General features: G+C 30.4%; 2 protein-coding genes across 2 annotated transcripts; both read right to left on the reverse strand.

The window, feature by feature from the left end:
• Positions 1-3,984: 3,984 nt before the first annotated feature.
• Positions 3,985-6,502, reverse strand: LOC128172455 (uncharacterized). The gene is made up of 3 exons (XM_052838253.1): positions 6,370-6,502; positions 4,989-5,222; positions 3,985-4,487 (listed from the first exon to the last, which is right to left on the reverse strand). The coding sequence occupies exons 1-3, from the start codon at positions 6,452-6,454 to the stop codon at positions 4,195-4,197; spliced, it is 612 nt and encodes a 203-aa protein (XP_052694213.1). The 5' UTR covers positions 6,455-6,502; the 3' UTR covers positions 3,985-4,194.
• A 6,380-nt stretch (positions 6,503-12,882) lies between these two features.
• Positions 12,883-19,443, reverse strand: LOC128174336 (uncharacterized). The gene is made up of 6 exons (XM_052839908.1): positions 19,359-19,443; positions 15,945-16,178; positions 15,222-15,476; positions 14,233-14,331; positions 13,264-13,381; positions 12,883-13,160 (listed from the first exon to the last, which is right to left on the reverse strand). The coding sequence occupies exons 1-6, from the start codon at positions 19,441-19,443 to the stop codon at positions 12,983-12,985; spliced, it is 969 nt and encodes a 322-aa protein (XP_052695868.1). The 3' UTR covers positions 12,883-12,982.
• Positions 19,444-20,345: the final 902 nt, after the last annotated feature.

Consider the following 20,345-nt stretch of genomic DNA (forward strand, 5'->3'; position numbering starts at 1 on the left):
GTCCGATTTTGAACACTGTTCGTTATCACATGCCATGATTGATTAATTCTTAGCCCTCTAATTGACTGATATTTTAATGATAAAATTCAAACCTATATTCGCCTCCACTTGACTTACGAGGTAAGTATGCCATTAGATGTTCTCATTTTTCAAAAATAGAGTGGGATTTTCCAAAACGCTACAATAGGTTATTATCATTTTTTTTTTTTGTAAAGAAATTTCGCGATTTGTCTGTGTGTTTAATTTTGATTTCAATCCTATGCTTAGTGCAGGTGTCACTCTTAACATAATTGAATTTCTCTAAATATATTAAACAAAAACAATGCAACCTTAGATACAGATTACAGTGGATAAGTTCCAATCAAGGTTAGATAAATCTTCCCCTGAGTATTTCTTAGAACAGCACTTGATATGCATTTTAATAACCCCGCTCCAAAAAAAAGGCAAGATTGTTTGTTTACGTCGAAGTTACACATGTGATTGAAAACGAGCTCAGGTGGTTTTTTTTACCCTAATCCGGCAATAACAAGCATCGATATCTTAAAACACCTCGTATTATTACAATAACGGAACAACAGACGTCTTACACATGTATTTTTATTCATCAAAAATCAGTCTCTGTCCAAGGCGGAAACAATTCAAAGGGGATTTGGGATTTTAATTCGCCTAAGTCATGTTTTGACACCTTAAAATTTTCCTCGCAAGATAACATTCTGTTTAAAATGACAGTAACAATTTGTCATTTAATCAAAAAATGAAATCATTTTTATCAGTTTTGTTCGATTGGTACGATGAATTAATGTAACTTACTTAAAAATACATTATTTTTTCGACCTCCAGGCTTGGTGAACATTATCCTTTTCAGGTGCATGTGCATGTACCAAATCATATAAACCAATAAAAATAGCAATATTTCTGAATAGCAACAAAACAAAGACAAACAAAAATTAAAAAAAATAAATAAAAAAAAAACAGAAAAAGGGACGTTAAATCTACACCCAAGACTTTTATGGTTTTTTTTGTCTGAAATGTAGAGAATAGAGCAGAATGTCTTAGCTATTCACCATTTTGTCAGATATGGTTCAATTTTTATTTTTTATTTTATTTTTTTTTAATAAATTGTAAAAAATTGGCTAAAATATGGAATTGAATTAACAATTATGATAATGAACGCACACATCATTATATTTAATTGATATATGATAATCTCAATGAACACTAAATAAAAATGCAGCACACGAAAAAAAAAAACGACTTTATTATATTTCAGAACTCATACACATATATCGTTAATATCCTTTTTTATGAAAGCAAATATTCAAAAGTCTATAACATAAAAATACATTTCAATTTACAGTTATCAACTGATTCATTGTTTAATGTTTTCTAATGTGCACACTCTTCAAAATATATATTAAGGGGAATTTTCATCTTTTTTGACATACATTATTAAATGGTTAGTGTACTAAAATAAATTAGTGTAGTTTTAGAACTATGATATTTTTCGTTATTTTAAAAATACAAAACAGTTATATACATTAATAACATGAACAAAACATCATTTAAAATTCGAATTGATCTGTAGTTTTTTTGTAACCAAATCACAAATATCAGTTTATTTGCGTTAAACGCAAGAAAATTGAGTTCAATATAATCTTTCTCAAAATATCATAAATATTTTTGCGTTCATGCTTTGATTAATCAAAAACATCGAAATCAATTTCAAAAATACATGTATATTTGCTGAAATAATAATTATTCTTCAATTTGCGTCGATTTTTAACTTTTCTAAGGGCAAATGACTTGAACATTTTTCGATTGTTTTAAAGAATAAGTTTTAAACTACACCTGTCATCTCTTGGATCGTATAATATGGGTCAGTGTTCCTGGACCATCCGAGCTCAGTGTAACTATTAACAGTATAATTGCTTCCAGCATCACAAGTGTTGACTGAGTTGGCGCCATTCCTTAATTCTATTGCATTCAATATTGAAGGGTTCCTTCTCATTGAAATTCTAAAATTACGTAAGAAATAAATCACAGTTATAATTGGTTTCAAATTGATAAATTTTAATATCAAAATGAAATAAAATTCACCATATTGATATCGTATTTTACCTTGTCTGTACAATATAGAGAATAAGTACAACGATGATCAAAATCGAGACACTGAGTCCACCGATCAGACCTTGCAGTGCATGAGTCCAGTTATTTATTTTGACATCAGTTGAGAATTCTATAACAATTTTGAATAGAATGTTAATTTCAAATTATGTACGTGAATTGAAATGTAAAGTCTTACATCAGATAAATACACCATGACATTCGTTCAATTAATTCCAAAATCTTACAAACTAAAAAAAATAAAGCAGGTTAGAAGTTTTTTTTTTTTTCAAATTTGCTTTTAATGTTGTCTTTTTCTTTTAATTTAAGGTTAGGTTACATGGCGTAAATGAATATATACACAATCAAACTTATTTGGAAAGATATTTTTTAAGTTAATAAAAAAAAATTGATGTATGCAATGTATCATGATCATTTTGAATGAGCAGATAAAATTATTTAAGATACCATTGCAATAACATTAGCAGTGTATAACATATTTAACTAAGCATTCAACATTTTGATCATCTAAAATGCATCATTTACTTTGTAAATAAATAATCAATACATGATATATGATTGTATGGCATTACGATTGAACATTGCTTATTTTTACTTGTGATCATATTCATTCTATATGCAACGTAAATTTTTGAAAATAGTTTATGTTTCTTTATCAATCGAAATAGTTATATGAGCCAGACGACAAATTACCATTCATGTGAAGATTAATCATGTATTTGGATATGTGCGCTTGCTAATGTCGTTTTTTTTCATTTTGTTTTTTCTTGTTATTAAAAGCATAAACTGTATACATTGTTTAATAGTGTATTGCATGCGCTGAGCAAGAATACCTAAATTTATAAGTAGTAAATAAATCATTTAAACTGCTAAAGTTGTTGTCTTGGAATAAAAGTTTGTAGAAGTACACCATGTATTTAAATATGAACGGCATTACGAAAAAAAAAATATACATATATATACATATATAAGAATTTACCTCCTTCACACGTGTCACCATGGTAACCAGGTTTACAGGCCAGACAGACACATTCAACTGTGTCAAACACATCGCAATGCTTCGTTTGTACCGGACAACCTACAACAAACGCTTATATTGCAGATGTATCTCAAATAATTGTTTATAGTTTTACAGTTATGTTGGGTTGTGGGACTTAAAAATCACTAACCAAACTACATTAAATATGAGGTTTGTATGAGGTGATTCTAACTTTAAAAAATTGTAGAGAGCAAAAAATCAAATTAATTGTTTAAAAAAGGCGTTAAGTGTTGTATAAAAAAATCTTATATAACAAATAAAACCAGCAAATTTAATAACTAAAAAAGCAATGTATCTAAAAATGACTATCGTAGACAATATATATATATATATATATATATATATATATATATATATATATATATATATATATATATATTTATATATATATATATATATATATATATATATATATATATATATATATATATATATATATATATATATATATATATATGTGTGTGTGTGTGTGTGTGTGTGTGTGTGTTGTAACCCCCCCCCCCCCCAAAAAAAAAAAAAAAGACATCTTAGAGAAAGTTATAAATATGATTTTAAACGAACGATTTTTTGAAACGTTAATCATCTGAAGATGCACTTTTTTCATTAATAATTGAACCTAAAAGAAATGAATTAGCCAGTAATCCTATTGGAAACAAATTGGAACAGTTTTAATTTTCCAACATATAATGTAAATTATTTTTTACCATTACTATTTAATCAAAACGTTCAATGTGGATTTGAAATTTGCGTTTAATTGCCAAATATGTTTTTACTAACATTTTCTGTTGTAAATATACATGTATTTTGAACTGATCTTTTAAAACAGCAGACAAAAAAATCTAGAGTAAATTTCCAGAAATAGTAGTGGATAAAAAACAAAATTTTAAGTAGTGAATTGTGACACTTAATATTTTCTAAACAGATGTATGTTTGAGAATTGCGATTTGAGAAAAAAAATTACAACTAATCATATTCCTAGAATTACAAATTAAATAAGACTTCAGTTTTCTTTAAGAGGAAGCCATGCCAGACTAGAGTAGCCACAGTAACCACAGTAAGCATATCTTACCATACACCTCGACTTCACATAAATCATTTTCAGCATCTGAATTATAATCGCAAGGATAGGTAACCCCTTTCAGTCTCTCGTTGTAGTAGATGACATATTGTCCTTGTACATAACATATTGTGCTAAAAACTGCAGGAATAGTGCTTGTGTTAAAGTTATTATCCTTGAAACATAATTTTCCTTGCAATCTATCTGTTGTGTTGGAAACATAGAGTGAAAATCCTAGAAAGGTGGATGTAGCGTTGTTTGTGTAATCTGCAAAGGATATATACTATTACCAAAATGATTAGATAACCTGTAAAAACGTAATTATTCACTTCAAGCACCGCTTAAGGGTCAATACTTTAACAGTTAATTGATTCTCCCATTGCCGCGATCATTGACTGATTACCAAGTAAAATGGTCTGTCTGAACACATAATTTCTAAATATTCTCCTGATTTCATTTAAAACCATTACATATTACATGTATGTTGTACATTGTAAGTACACAGGTTTTGCACAAGCGCCAAGTTTGTTTGTTCCCATAATCATTGAATAGGAATCTGAAACCTCTGAGAGTTTTTTTTTTTACATTTATTAGCTCATATAGAAACATTAAAAATATCTTTTTTAAAAACAAAATCTGTTACTTAAAGAAATTTCAATCAACTTTATACATGTTTTTTTTTCAAAGTTTAATACAGGTTTAACGGGATCAATATTTTTGTTTGATGACTGGTTCGAAAATAATAAATTAACTATAGGTATACCCTACCCCAAATGCCATTATTTGTCTTGAAATACACAGTGATGTGGTCGATGATGTGAAGTCTGCCGAGGTTTACCCACCAGGCGGCGATTTCTTTTCCAAGAGCTGATACAGCACATTGACCTCCCGTCCAAGATAAGTCAGACTTTAGTCCATCTACTGCATTAGTTGCGTCGAATGTTTTATTATTTCTGTCATACGGATGCAATTGAAATGCAGGTTTGTGTAAGGCAACATTTTCTGTAAGTTAAATCTTACAAATTATCATTAAGTTCATTAAGTGATAGACAATGAATATACTGTATAATATGATTTGTATTTAAACACATACACGTACAAATTTATGGATTAATACATGTACAATCGATCGTTTGCTCATTACCGAGGATGGGGGGTATGAGATAAGGTAATTTTAAATCACAATATCGCCCTTTTTTCTATTCAAAATATAATAACATGTAGTTTTCAACAAATGCTAATAAGAACATGCTTCAAATATACAAGTATAACTTCAAACATGCAATTGAAAACATTCATTCCGTTGAAAGGTCTGCATCTTCCAACATTTGATGAAGATAGGTACAATATCGATGCTCGTATTTTTTTTTTAAATTGGATCTTAAATCAAATAGTATCTAAACCAAAATATTCAAATAAAGGAAAATAAATCTTTGAAATTGACTCAAATAGATTCCGTCACCGGACATCACGGAGCAGCGATAGGTAATGGGAAAACACGATTCAAGCTGAGTTATAAACGATGATGCAAAAAGAAAAAAGAAAGAAAGTAAAATGCAAAGGTCATTTGCGCGTATTTATTTAATGAAGTATATTTTTGGGATGGTAAATCATTTGTTTTTGCTCCAAATGGCCTTAAAATTGATGCGTTGAGAACTTTAAAAAAAACCACTACGTTTATAGTACACTGCTTTATATGGTTGGTTGCGGCGATTTGAAGAATTTCTAAGTTGAGGACGTTATAAACACTTCATTTGAGAATTGAGGCTGAGTACGTCATTTTTTTGTGTGGCGGCGGTGCCAGAAGGAAAAACATCATTTGTTTCCAATATGTTAAGAGATACACTCTGTCAATTAAATATTTTATTGATGTGTGTATTGGTTTACCATTTTTCTTAGTTACATACATGTACCATAAAGTGTTAAGATGTTGACAAAAAGAATTAAGTCTAATTCGTGATGATATAGAAAAAAAATAACTTATCTTAACGCCCTAATAAGGTTACCACTTTGTGTATACCCCCCACACCCAGGTAAAAAGTTAAAATAATTATTTAATTCTGATAAATAAGATAAAAATGATAATAATAATATGATCTTGATCAAAAGTAACTTTTTTTTTATAAAGTAAGCTAAAACATTAACTCACCATACGCCTCTGATACTTCTAACATACTGGACAACATAGACAGGACACTAAGGAGACACATAAAATGACAGAACAGAAAGTACATCTTAGAATAATGTAGGCTTGGTATTCTCAGATCTTTCTAAAAACTGACGATATTTAAAGAATAGACTGATTTTAAATATGTAGAGTTCAAAGGGTACTTGTTTAAAGGGGCGTAGTATTGATAAGGAAGATTAAGAATTAAAAAAAAACAGGAATAGGATTGCATGATATTATTTTCCTCGGGACCAATGCAATTGCAGAATTTCCGTAATTTTTCTCTCAGTGAGAGACATAAAAGGTTCTGTGTTACTTTTTTATCTTCCTTTTTTATAGATATAAATAGTAAATACTAATAATGCAAGCATTGCGATTTCTTACCGTTGCTGTTCTTGAATTTTAAGAAAGCCTATTCCTTTAATTTTGATTCAATGTTAGAACACGTAAAAAAAATTCAACAATTATATTTCACTTTCATAATCAGATGTATTAGCCAATCATGATTTTATCTAAATAATGAATTTAAAATTGTTTACCAAAACCGTAAATGTATAACATTGTATATCACGCACCCGCTTTTTATTGTACACGTACATGATAAAATATGTTTGAAATCGATAAACGAAAGATTTCTGATTTATTATTTTTAGTTTTAATTGATAAACAGTATACGTTTAATTCAAAATAATTGCCAATTTTTCATTGGTCTAAATTCCTTAAGATAGAGAAACATGTACATTTAGCTCTTAAAGTTTGGAGGTGACAATAATCAAAATCATATAATTATTTACTTTGTAAGAATGGAAAGAAAAATTGCTTCAATAATTCATAGGTTTTTGCTACACTAGTAGTGCTTTAGTACATAACGTTAAAAATCCTTACATTATCATTATGCGTTAATTTTATAACGTAAAACAAAGTTAGTTTATACATGTCAGTTAATATTAACGTTGGACAATAATATAGTTTACATAAAATGAGGTATCTGCAGCACAACATTCATATTTCTTTGATCTATTTCGGTAATATGTAAAAACATATCTGATGACGCCGTTTTTCCAGAGACGTGTGTCCTCAAGGAAGACAAAAATCAAATTAGAGAAGTTGTACAACTTAGTAACATGGCACCTTGTTTACGCAAATAATATATTGCTTTTTGTTTCCACAAATGTCTATTTCAAAACAAGGAAAACGTAACAAACTGTACCATAAGGTAAACAGGAGATATCGCCATCTCCATTCGTATTTACAAGTATTGGTTTGAATTATAAATGCTTGCAATTTTTATTGACATGACTTGTTACTAAAATGAGTTTTCTAGTACTCCCTTTTGTGTGTTCTTGCCCTCAATCAACATCATTTTTTTGTACTGTCGAGATCGGGTTTAAGGTGGAATAACACACCTGGAAAAAGACTCTCAAATCACAAGTCCGACACTTTATCCACTCTACTATGGAGTAAGATACATGTTTCAGTCCATAAAATCCTTTTAATAAAACGAAATGTCGTTTTGATCAGCAGTCAGCCATTTTGTAAGAATGAGTTATTCCACCTTAATTTAGTACAGTTAATATTCAAATTATACAGAATATTACGCTTCAGTAAAATATTTACAATGACATATCTTTGAAAATGTTAGGTGACTGATTTAGCAGAAAAAAAACCTGTTAAATTAGCAAAAATGTTCTAAGAAAAGATAAATGAAGTACAGCTGTAGATTTCATACTTATGTTTTTATGCACATATGAAATGTAAACATAACTCAAATGAAAAATAACCTTCATTAAGGAAAGTTTATAAGTGACTCTCTTAAAATCATTTGTAAAAGAGGCGGTTAATCAGAGACTTCATCCCCACCCCCTTTCCTATGAAAACAAAATCACAAAACAAACAAAAAAACAACAAAAACACAAAAAAACAACCAAAACAAAACAAAATCAAAAATTAAATGTTGAAAATGTTGAAACGTTAAAATGATGTATGCATTTTTTATAATGTATTTTGGTCTGTAGACATACCCCCCCCCCCCCCCCAAACTGAAAACAACAAACCCTTTGTTATGAATATGCTTTATAACAAGATATAAAACCCCTTAAAAGGATTTTTTGTTTCACATGATTTTTCAAAAAAAAACCCTTTTATCTTTAGTTTGTATTATGAAATGAGCTATTTTAACCCAAAATTCAAAGTTATCTCTCTTTGTTCGACTATATCATTTATATTAGAAGAAAATATACATTAATATTTCCATTATTAATTAGAAATATGTTGAATTAGACCATTATCAAAATATGACTTTTAGTTAGGCGACTAGGCAATGATATCGTTCACAGTGCTTGTTGATGTTTTGTGATCAAAACAGCTGATGTTCATTGCTATGCAAAACATCCATCAGTAGCTTTGCGGAGTAAATATTTTTCAATTTCTTACATACTCCCAAAAAAATAAGTGGGGGGCAACTCCATGATAATTCAACTTTTTATATGTAAATATTAAACAAATTGTCGCTGCGAGAAAAAGTGGGGGGGGGGGGTTGCCCCCCCCCCCCCGTCCCCCGATTCTACGTGCCTGAATGGTAGGTAACGCCGTGGCAAATATGTTTTATTTATCGTTCCAATAAAGTAAGCTAGCAAGAGTATCAAAAACATGATTTTGAAAGTATGAACTGCTATTGGATAGCCAGCTTTCGCAAATAGGTCAACGTCTTATAATGTGTAATAGACTTTGACCCGTGCGTGCACGGGTTGACATTGCATATTGGATATTTACGAAATATGTACATTGACACACCTTGTTATTGACATTTACATAACAAAGCTATAAGCCTTCAATAATGCTATTAATTTTACTACACTTTCCTTAGTTTGAATAATCTAACTGCGTCTCGGGAAAGGCCCTCACCACAGTTAGAATGCCTCCCTTATATCCGTATTGTAACTGAAAATTGCAAAATCGCTCTGGAACGATTTTGGAGTTGCCTTGAAAATAACAGTCGAATTCATCACAAAAAAAAAAAACCTTTTTGAGACTGCAAATACCTTTCAACTAAATATTTTAATCCATAGAATGGAAGAATCAACACCTTTTCACCAACGTACACGTATTTACTATGTAAAACTGGGTTCATGGGACATTATTCATTTTTACGATATAACATTCTATCTTCACTCTCCTAACAAATATAATATAACCTTTTTGCATGTAATCAAATGTTTATAAAATATATAAAACAAAAGAAAATTTTCTTCCGATTTCTCGGTATTAAAGACCAAACTCGAGTCAATTATTTTATTATTATAGTAGTATAAATATGTCACAATCAACAGATTTATGAATGCATACATTTTTCTGTAGGGTACCTCTTGTTTTTGTTTTATGTTCATATCCTTTTTGGTGCCTCAAATTTTGTCACTTCAGGTATTAGTCAGTAATGGACTATACTCGGGTTGTTCTATTTCTTTACTATAAAACCATTTATATTGCAGTCAAATGCAGGTTTTGGAGCGGTGCTTTAGTAAGAGGTAGATGGAGTGAAGAAACTCGTTTTTTACGCAAGTCAGAAGCTTAAGTCGCATCAGTTGTCCTACTCTACGATCAAGAAAGTCGCTGCTATCCAAGAGTTTTGAACACCTACCACTACGAGACAGGTTAGGTCATTCTTCGGACTTGTTGGGTTTTATAGAAGAATTATACCTAACTTTTCAGCAATTTCAGCACCGCTGACAGATTTGACACGAAAAGGACAGTCTGTATTTAGGGACAACAACATGAAAATGCGTTTACTTCGCTGAAGTACACCTGTGTCCTGTGACAAATTACCCGATATGAGTAAGCCATTTATAAAGACTGTAAATACTTATTGTTCTTTATTGAGTGACTGATTGGACACACGACGGCTGTCGCAACAGTATACTCCTTAAATTATACGAGTTCCTATTCGTGCGATTTTGTCGTTTTGTTTCATCAAATGAAATATTAACCTAACCTGAACATTTTAAAATATATGAGTGTCACTTGCTATCTTTAATAATTTTCGGGTCAACTTATTAAACTTTGATTTGTCCATGAAGCTCATAGTTATAGATTGATGTAATTATACTTCAGTTCTGTCATTAGTTTCAGAGTTTTAAAATTAAGCACTTATGACTAACAACTACACAGCTGATTGAAAAGAAACTACCATATTGTCTATCATTCTTCATTGATTCAACAGAATAAAAGGGTGTCATTATTCATTCAAAACTTAGAGGTATGAATGAAACAAAGAGAATAATGAAATCATCTTAAAAGAGATATCAATTTCTGTAGATTTGTTGGATTGATACATGAAGTTAAATATACCTGTAGTTGAATAGATAGTAGTATTTATAAGAAGGTAATGTACTCAAAGAATCATTAGTCACAAACTGACCTCAATTTGTTCTTTAAACTTTTATATTCATTCAATTTCGATCCTGATAAATTAGATGCACACGCATTTTGATAAAATCGCAGCATAGAAGCATGTTATATGTATATACATGTATAACATTTCATCACTTTTTTTTTCATTTTGTGTGTTATGGTATGTAACGACATTAGCAGCAGACGACACGTTAAAGATATGCTGCAAATAATTGATAAGATAAAAGGTGTATTTAAAATCAATCTGTGTCCATGGACATTGATTTTAATATTGCGAATAATTACGGCGGATGTGACCAGTCAGCAGATGAATCTTACTCCTCCATGGCACCTGATAATACTTGTAATTATTTTAGATGTCCGATTTTGAACACTGTTCGTTATCACATGACATGATTGATTAATTCCTAGCCCTCTAATTGACTGATATTGTAATGATAAAATTCAAACTTATATTCGCCTCCACTTGACTTACGAGATAAGTATGCCATTAGATGTTCTCATTTTTCAAAAATAGATTGGGATTTTCCAAAACGCTACAATAGGTTATTATCATTTCTGTTATGTAAAGAAATTTCGCGATTTGTCTGTGTTTAATGTTGACTTCAATCCTATGCTTAGTGCAGGTGTCACTCTTAACATAATTGAATATCTCTAAATATATTTAACAAAAACAATGCAACCTTTGATACAGATTTTAAGTTCCAATCAAGGTTATGTAAAGCTTCCCCTGAGTATTTCTTAGAATAAGATTTGATATGCATTTTAATAACCCCGCTCCAAAAAAAAGGCAAGATTGTTTGTTTACGTCGAAGTTACACATGCGATTGAAAACGAGCTCAGGTGGTTTTTTTTTTACCCTACTCCGGCAACAACAAGCATCGATATCTTAAAGCACCTCGTATTATTACAATAATGGAACAACAGACGTCTTACACATTTATTTTTATTCATCAAAAATCAGTCTCTGTCCAAGGCGGAAACAATTCAAAGGGGATTTGGGATTTTAATTCGCCTCAGTCATGTTTTGACACCTTAAAATTTTCCTCGCAAGATAACATTCTGTATGAAATGACAGTAACAATTTGTCATTGAATCATAAAAAGAAATCAATTTTTTGCAGTTTTCTTCGATTGGTACGATGAATTAATGTAGCTTACCTAGAAATGCATTATTTTTTCGACCTTCGGGCTTGGTGAACATTATCCTTTTCAGGCGCATGTGCATGTACCAAATCATATAAACCAATAAAAATAGCAATATTTCTGAATAGCAACAAAACAAAGACAAACAAAAATTAAAAAAAAATAAATAAATAAATAAACAGAAAAAGGGACGTAAAATCTACACCTAAGACTTTTATGGGTTTTTTTTTTTGTCTGAAATGTAGAGAATAGAGCAGAATGTTTTAGCTATTCACCATTTTGTCAGATATGGTTCAATTTTTATTATTTATTTTCTTTTTTTTAACAAATTGTAAAAAGTAGGCTAAAATATGGAATTAAATTAACAATTAAGATAATGAACGCACACATCATTATATTTAATTGATATTTGATAATCTCAATGAACACTAAATAAAAATGCAGCACATGAAAAAAAAACGACTTTATTATATTTCAGAACTCATACTCATGTATCGTTATTATCATTTTTGATGAAAGCAAATATTCAAAAGTCTATAACATAAAACATACATTTCAATTTACAGTTATCAACTGATTCATTGTTTCATGTTTTCTAATGTGCACACTCTCCAAAATATATAATAAAGGGAATTTTCATCTTTTTTGACATACATTATTAATTGGTTACTGTAATAAAATAAATTAGTGTAGTTTTAGTACTATGATATTTTTCGTTATTTTAAAAATACAAAAACAGTTATATACATTAATAACATGAGCTAAACATCAATTAAAATTCTAATTGGTCTGTAGTTTTTTTGTAACCAAATCACAAATATCAGTTTATTTGCGTTGCAAGAAAATTGAGTACAATATAATCTTTCTCAAAATATCAGAAATATTTTTGCGTTTATGCTTTGATTAATCAAAAACATCCAAATCAATTTAAAAAATACCTGTACATTTGCTGAAATTATAATTATTCTTCAATTTCCTTCGATTTTTAACTTTTCTAAGGGCAAATGACTTGAAAAACTTTCGATTGTTTTAAAGAATAAGTTTTAAACTACACCAGTCATCTCTTGGATCGTATAATATGGGTCAGTGATCCTGGACCATCCGAGCTCAGTGTAACTATTCACAGTATAATTGCTTCCAGTAACACATGTGTTGGCTGAGTTGGCGCCATTCCTTGATTCTATTGCATTCAATATTGTAGGGTTCCTTCTCATTGAAATTCTAAAATTACGTAAGAAATAAATCACAGTTATAATTGGTTTCAAATTGATAAATTTTAATATCAAAATAAAATAAAATTCACAATATTGATATCGTATTTTACCTTGTCTGTACAATATAGAGAATAAGTACAACGGTGATCAGAACAGAGACACTGAGTCCACCGATCATACCTTGCAGTGCATGAGTCCAGTTATTTATTTTGACATTAGTTGAAAATTCTATAACAATTTTGAATAAAAAATTTATGTACGTGATTTAAAATGTAAAGTCTTACATCAGATAAATACACCATGACATTCGTTCAATTAATACCAAAAATCCCACAAACTAAAAAAAAAATAAAGCTGGTTTGAAGGGTTTTTCTTTCAAATTTGCTTTTATTGTTGTTTTTTTTTTTTTTTAATTAAGGTTAGGTTACATGGCGTAGATGAATATATACACAATCAGACTTATTTGGAAAGATGTATTTTAAGTTCATGAAGAAAAAAAATTATGGATGCAATGTATTATGATCATTTTGAATGAGCAAATAAGATTATTTAAGATACCATTGCAATAACATTAGCATTGTATAACATATTCAACTAAGCATTCAACATTTTGATCATCTAAAATGCATCATTTACTTTGTAAATAAATAATCAATACATGATATATGATTGTATGGCATTACGATTGAACATTGCTTATTTTTACTTGTGATCATATTCATTCTATTTGCAACGTCGATTTTTGAAAATAGTTTATGTTTCTATATCAATCAAAATAGTTATATGAGCTAGACGACATATTACCTTTCACGTGGAGATTAATCATGTATTTGGATATGTGCGCTTGCTAATGTCTTTTTTTTCATTTTTGTTTTTTTTGGGGGGTTTTTTTGCTATTAAAAGCGTAAATTGTATACACTGTTTAATAGTGTATTGCATGCGTTGAGCAAGAATACCCGAATTCATAAGTAGTAAATACATCTTTTAAACTGCTAAAGTAGTACACCATGAATGTAGTAGTACACCATGTATTTAAATATGAACGGCATTACGAAAAATAAATATAAATAAGAATTTACCTCCTTCACACGTGTCACCAAGGTAACCAGGTTTACAGGCAAGACAGACACATTCAACTGTGTCAAACACATCGCAATGAGTCGTTTGTACCGGACAACCTACAACAAACGCTTTTATTGCAGATGTATCTCAAAATAATTGATTATAATTTTACTTTTATGTCGTGTGTATAAATTATTTTCGTTTGTATATAATTATATCATGCGCTGATGCACACTGGACTTAAAAATCACTAACCAAACTATATTTAATATGAGGTTTGTATGAGGTGATTTTAACTTTAAAAAATTGTAATGAACAGAAAATCAAATTGTTTAAAAAAAAATATTTTATAACAAATGAAACAGCAGCAAATTTAATAGCTAAAAAAGCAATGTATCTTAAAATGACTACCGTTCACAATATATATTTATGTTGTAACCCCACCTCCCCTCCCAAAAAAAGACATCTTAGAGAAGGTTATAAAAATGATTTTAAACGAAAGAGTTTTTTGAAACGTTAATCATCTGAAGATGCACTTTTTTCATTAATAATTGAACCTAAAAGAAATAAATTAGTCAGTAATCCTATTGAAAACAAATTGGAACAGTTTTAATTTTCTCACACATAATGTAAATTATTCTTTTCCATTACTATTTAATCAAAACGTTCAATGGGGATTTGAAATTTGCGTTTAATTGCCAAATATGTATTTACTAACATATTCTGTGGTAAATATACATGTATTTTGAACTGATCTTTTAAAATAGCAGAAAAAAATGTAGAGTAAATTTCCAGAAATAGCAGTGGATAAAAACAAAATTTAAAGTAGCCAGTTGAGACACTGAATGTTTTCTAACCAGATGTATGTTTGAGAATTGCGATTTGAGAAAAAGATTACAACTAATCATATTCCTAGAATTACAAATTAAATAACACTTCGGTTTTCTTTAAGAGGAAGCCACGCCAGACTATAGTAACCACAGTAGCCACAGTAAGCATATCTTACCATACACCTCGACTTCACATAAATCATTTTCAGCGTCTGAATTATAATCGCTAGGATAGGTAACCCCTTTCAATCTCTCGTTGTAGTAGATGACATATTGTCCTTGTACATAACATATTGTGCTAAACACTGCAGGAATAGTGCTTCTGTTAAAGTTATTATCCTTGAAACATAATTTTCCTTGCAATCTATCTGTTGTTTTGGAAACGTAGAGTGAAAATCCTAGAAAGGTGGATGTAGCGTTGTTTGTGTTATCTGCAAAGGATATATACTATTACAAAAATAATTAGATAATCTGTACAAATGTAATTATTCACTTCAAGCACCGCTTAAGTGTCATACTTTAACATTTAATTGATTCTCCCATTTCCGCGATCATTGACTGATTACTAAGTGAAATGGTCTGTCTGAACACATAATTTCTAAATATTCTCCTGATTTCATTTAAAACCATGAAAAATTATGCTGTAAGTACGCAGGTTTTGCACAAGCGCCAAGTTTGTTTGTTCCCATAATCATTGAATAGGAATCTGAAACCTTTGAGAGCTTGTATTAGCTCATATAGAAACATTAATAAGATCTTTTTTTTAAAAATCTGTTAAAGATATTTTAATCAACTTACATGTTTTTTTGTTTTCAAAGTTTAATGCAGGTATTACGATATCAATATTTTTGTTTGATGACTGGTTCGAAAAAAATAAATAAACTATAGGTATACCCTACCCCAAATGCGATTTTTTGTCTTAAAATACACAGTGATTTGGTGGATGATGTGAAGTCTGCCGAGGTTTACCCACCAGGTGGCGATTTCTTTTCCATAAGCTGATACAGCACATTGACCTCCCTTCCAAGATAAGTCAGACTTTAGTCCATCTACTGCATTAGCTGCGTCGAATGTTTTATTATTTCTGTCATACGGATGCAATTGAAATGCAGGTTTGTGTAAGGCAATATTTTCTGTAAGTTAAATCTTACAAGTTATTATGAAGTTCATTAAGTGATAGACACTGAATAAACTGTATAATATGATTTGTATTTAAAAACATACATGTACAATTTTATCGATTAATACATGTACAATCGATCGTTTGCTCATTACCGAGAATGGGGGGGGGGGGTTATGAGATAAGGTAATTTTAAATCACAATATCGCCCTTTTTTCTCTTCAAAATATAATCACATCTAGTTTTCAAGAAATGCTAATAAGAACATGCTTCACATATACAAGTACTCAGATGGCAAGCTTATATTAGCCCAGCGTTGGCCTGATGTTATCATTTATGTGGGCCCAATGTCATAGAATAACATCGGCCCAATGTAATTTTGCTTATCGGCGCAACATTGCACCAACACGCTGTCGTGACGTTAGCCCATTGTCAGTAGATTTACAGTTTTTATGTTGGCCCAATGTTGGGGCAACGATTTAATCCAACCAATATTCCCAAAACTTTGTCCTTATAAAACAATCTCACAAAGATTAACAGTAAGTCTAATCTTTATTGTTTTCTCACAGAAATATAATCAATATTCAAATTTTCAATTTATTTATAGTCGATCTATATACTTCCACATTCCTTCAATCTTCTTCATTTATTTTCTTTACTCCTATATTCATCCCATTTCCCAATCAGATGAAGAACGAATCACAATAAATGCGTTTGGTCACGATCTTTAGTTCAGTTCCAGTTTAGTTCTCTAGTTGTGACCTCGTAGAGAACTTCAAAAGCCCGTTTTCGCAAAATGCTACTGTAAATAAAAAAAAAAAATCATATAAAATGGAAAAAAATAAATTGATATAAATAGAATTGCATTTACATTATAAAAATAATAATGCAGAAAAAATCCTCAATATATAACTATTTTAAAAAAAGTGTAATACAATATTGTGTCTTATTAAATTTATTTTTCAATCCAACAATACATTTGTTTGCGGGAAGGGGGCCTATTTTACTGTGCACAGTTTTAATATGTGTATCATTATTTTTTGCAGTATTACTGCTTTTTTACTGTGAATAAGTCAATTTGAATTTTCCGGGGAGGAGGCCAGGGGCGCGGGGGGGGGGGGGGGGGTTCTGTATATATCCGACCTTATTTATTTAGATCCGCGCAAGACCCACAGCTTCTGATCTAATATTATCAGCATATATCATGCTGATGATTTATCATACTACTAACGACAGATGTATCTATCAAAGCTGCACTGAGGACAATTACATTTGCCCTAACATATTCTGATCATCTCACGTCAATGATAAAAAAAATGTGTCTTTAATGCATACCCTAAATATTGAATATTATCATATTATTAAATTCAGTTACCTTAGATGTTCCTTAACTTGAGGCGATAAACTGCATGATTCTATTCATCTTCACAAATAATATAGGAGACAGCCGTGTCACCGAGTTTGAGCATCAGCAGAAGGATTTCTGTATACAAGGAAATTGCCATTAATTTGCTTTCAAATTTTCATTTCAAAGTTTTGAGAACATTATTGTATAATAATCACCCATATATAATAAAAATTTGTAAAAGAACATCTGCATACTTACATTATTCCTGTAGGCAGCCATGATGAAAGCATAAGACCAAGTTACTCTGATGGATTAGTCAAAAATGACATCACAGTTCTTTTTGCGGTAATTTTATGTTTCATTCACGAGTGCAGAAAAGTTACTATGCGTTGATACTGCATTTAATTCATACTGTAGACAAGTAAAATGCTTCATGATAGACACACATGATAAAGTCATGTACATTTTTAAAAAAAAATAAACAACTAAAATTCTAAATCTGAAATCAATTTAAATGCATTTATATTCATAGTTACCATTGTATTTATTCCATGTAATATAAATCAAAATTAATCTAAAGATTTTTAGTTATAAAAGACTTTCAGTCAATAGTTTTTTTCAAAGACACCCCAGTTTTAAAATTATATAATTTGTTCATCTGTAAAATAATTATTTATATAAAAATTCAAAAAACACATTTTAGTCCGTTGGTCCGACATCGGTGCAGTGTCTTCGTGCCCACCGAGATCAATTTGATATTGGCCCAACGTTGTTACAGTGTTTATGTACCAACGTTGGATGAACTACGTTGGTCCAATATTGGAACGATGTCAATGCACCAACAGTGATACATACAAGGTTGGTCCAATGTTGGTCCAACGTCGTTCTATCAACAGCGATATGTAGGCAGCCTTACAACTATAAGCCAACGTTGGGCAAACGTAAGCTTGCTATCTTGGTATAACTTCAAACATGCAATTGAAAACAATCATTCCGTTAAAAGGTATGAAGCTTTCAACATTTGATGAAGATAGTTACAATATCGATGCTCGTATTTTTCTTTTTTAATTGGATCTTAAATCAAATAGTATCTAAACCTCCATATTCAAATTGCTATAAAATATACCGTGAACGAAATCGTTTACAAAAGGAAATGAATCTTTGAAATTGACTCAAAACGATGCCGTCACCGGACGTCACGGGGCAGCATTAGGTAATGGGAAAACACGATTCAAGCTGAGTAAAAAACGATAATGCAAAAAAAGGTGAAAAAAAGTAAAATGCAATGGTCATTTGCGTGTATTTATATAATGAAATATATTTTTGGAATTGTAAATCATTTGTTTTTGCACCAAACTGCCCTTAAAATTGGTGAGTTGAGAACTTAACAAAACAAACACTACTTAATACATTGTTTTATTTGGTTGGTTGCGGCGATTTGAAGAATTTCTAAGTTGAGAATGTTCTCAACACTTAGGTTGAGAATTGAGGCTGAGTACGTTCATTATTTGGTGGCGGCGGTGCTAGAAATATTTTTTTTTTCAAATATGTAAAGAAATATACTCTGTCAATTAAATATATTATTGATGTGTGTATTGGTTAACCATATTCCTAATTTACATGCATGCACCATGGAGCATTAAGGTGTTGACAAAAACGAATGAAGTCTAATTCGTTATGATATAGAAAAAAAAACTAATATTAACTCTCTTAAAAGGTTACTACTTTGTGTATACCCCCACACCCAAGTAAAAAGTTAACATAATTATTTAATTCTGGAAAATAAGATTGATCTTGATCAAAAGTAACTATTTTGATATAAAGTAAGCTAAAACATTAACTCACCATACGCCTCTGTTACTTCTAACATACTGGACAACATGGACAGGACACCAAGGAGACACAGCAAATGACTAAACAGAAAGTACATCTTAGAATACTGTAGGCTTGGTATTCTCAGATCTCTCTAAAAACTGAGGATATTTAAAGAATAAAGTGATTTTAAATATGTAAAGGTTAAAGGGTACTTCTTTAAAGGGGCGTTGTATTGATAAGGAAGATTAAGAATGAAAAAAACCAGCCATAGGATTGCATGATATTTTTTTCCTCGAGACCAATGCAATTGCAGAATTTCTGTAATTTTTCTTTCGGTGAGAGATTAAAAGGTGCTGTGTTACTTTTCTATCTTCCTTTTTATAGATATAAATAGTAAATACTAATAATGCAAGCATTGCGATTTCTTACTGTTGCTGTTCTTGGATTTTAAAGGCATAATATCTATGAAAATACGTATTATTTTATATTGCTTTGAATGTCGTGATATGCTAAGATTATGATATTATTAAAAGGATTTCTCTCTCGTAAATATCAATTTTTACTGTTATATGTAGACTAAACAAGCGAAATGACATTTTCTTGAATTCTTGTGCAGGATGACAAAAATTCGATTTGATCCCGCCTCTATTCATATGACCCCAAGTTTGAACTCTTTCGGAAAGCTTTTCGCGCATGCTCAACGCGGTAAATTAAAACAAACATGTCGGAAAACAGCAAATCTAACCGAGGAAGAAAGAGATGTTTAACCGATTCTGCGAGAAAAAGAAATAGAGCCACAGTAGCATCTAAATGGAACAAAAGCAGAGTATATATTGGAAATCAGTTTGAACGCTGCAATGAATTGGAGGCTATATTGAATGTGGATACGCATGCCGAAGTAGCCAATGTTTTGCTGAACAAGTGAGTATCACACACGTGTTTTAGTTAACGTTTGTTTGTCTTTTATTCAAACAATTATTTTTGTAGAAGTGATACATAGATAGAAACCAATCATAA

This window comes from Crassostrea angulata, chromosome 2 (assembly GCF_025612915.1).
Source record: "Crassostrea angulata isolate pt1a10 chromosome 2, ASM2561291v2, whole genome shotgun sequence".
NCBI classification, from domain to species: Eukaryota; Metazoa; Mollusca; class Bivalvia; order Ostreida; family Ostreidae; genus Magallana; species Magallana angulata.

Excerpts from the sequence above, each read along its gene's own strand:
- LOC128172455 (XM_052838253.1), bottom strand. The coding sequence starts at position 6,454 with ATGTACTTTCTGTTCTGTCATTTTATGTGTCTCCTTAGTGTCCTGTCT. Across the intron at positions 5,223-6,369 it reads AGAAGTATCAGAGGCGTATG|AAAATGTTGCCTTACACAAA; the intron begins GTGAGTTAATGT and ends TTTAACTTACAG. Across the intron at positions 4,488-4,988 it reads GACAAATAATGGCATTTGGG|ATTACACAAACAACGCTACA; the intron begins GTAGGGTATACC and ends TATCCTTTGCAG.
- LOC128174336 (XM_052839908.1), bottom strand. The coding sequence starts at position 19,443 with ATGTACTTTCTGTTTAGTCATTTGCTGTGTCTCCTTGGTGTCCTGTCC. Across the intron at positions 15,477-15,944 it reads GACAAAAAATCGCATTTGGG|ATAACACAAACAACGCTACA; the intron begins GTAGGGTATACC and ends TATCCTTTGCAG. Across the intron at positions 13,382-14,232 it reads TGGTGACACGTGTGAAGGAG|AATTTTCAACTAATGTCAAA; the intron begins GTAAATTCTTAT and ends AAATTGTTATAG.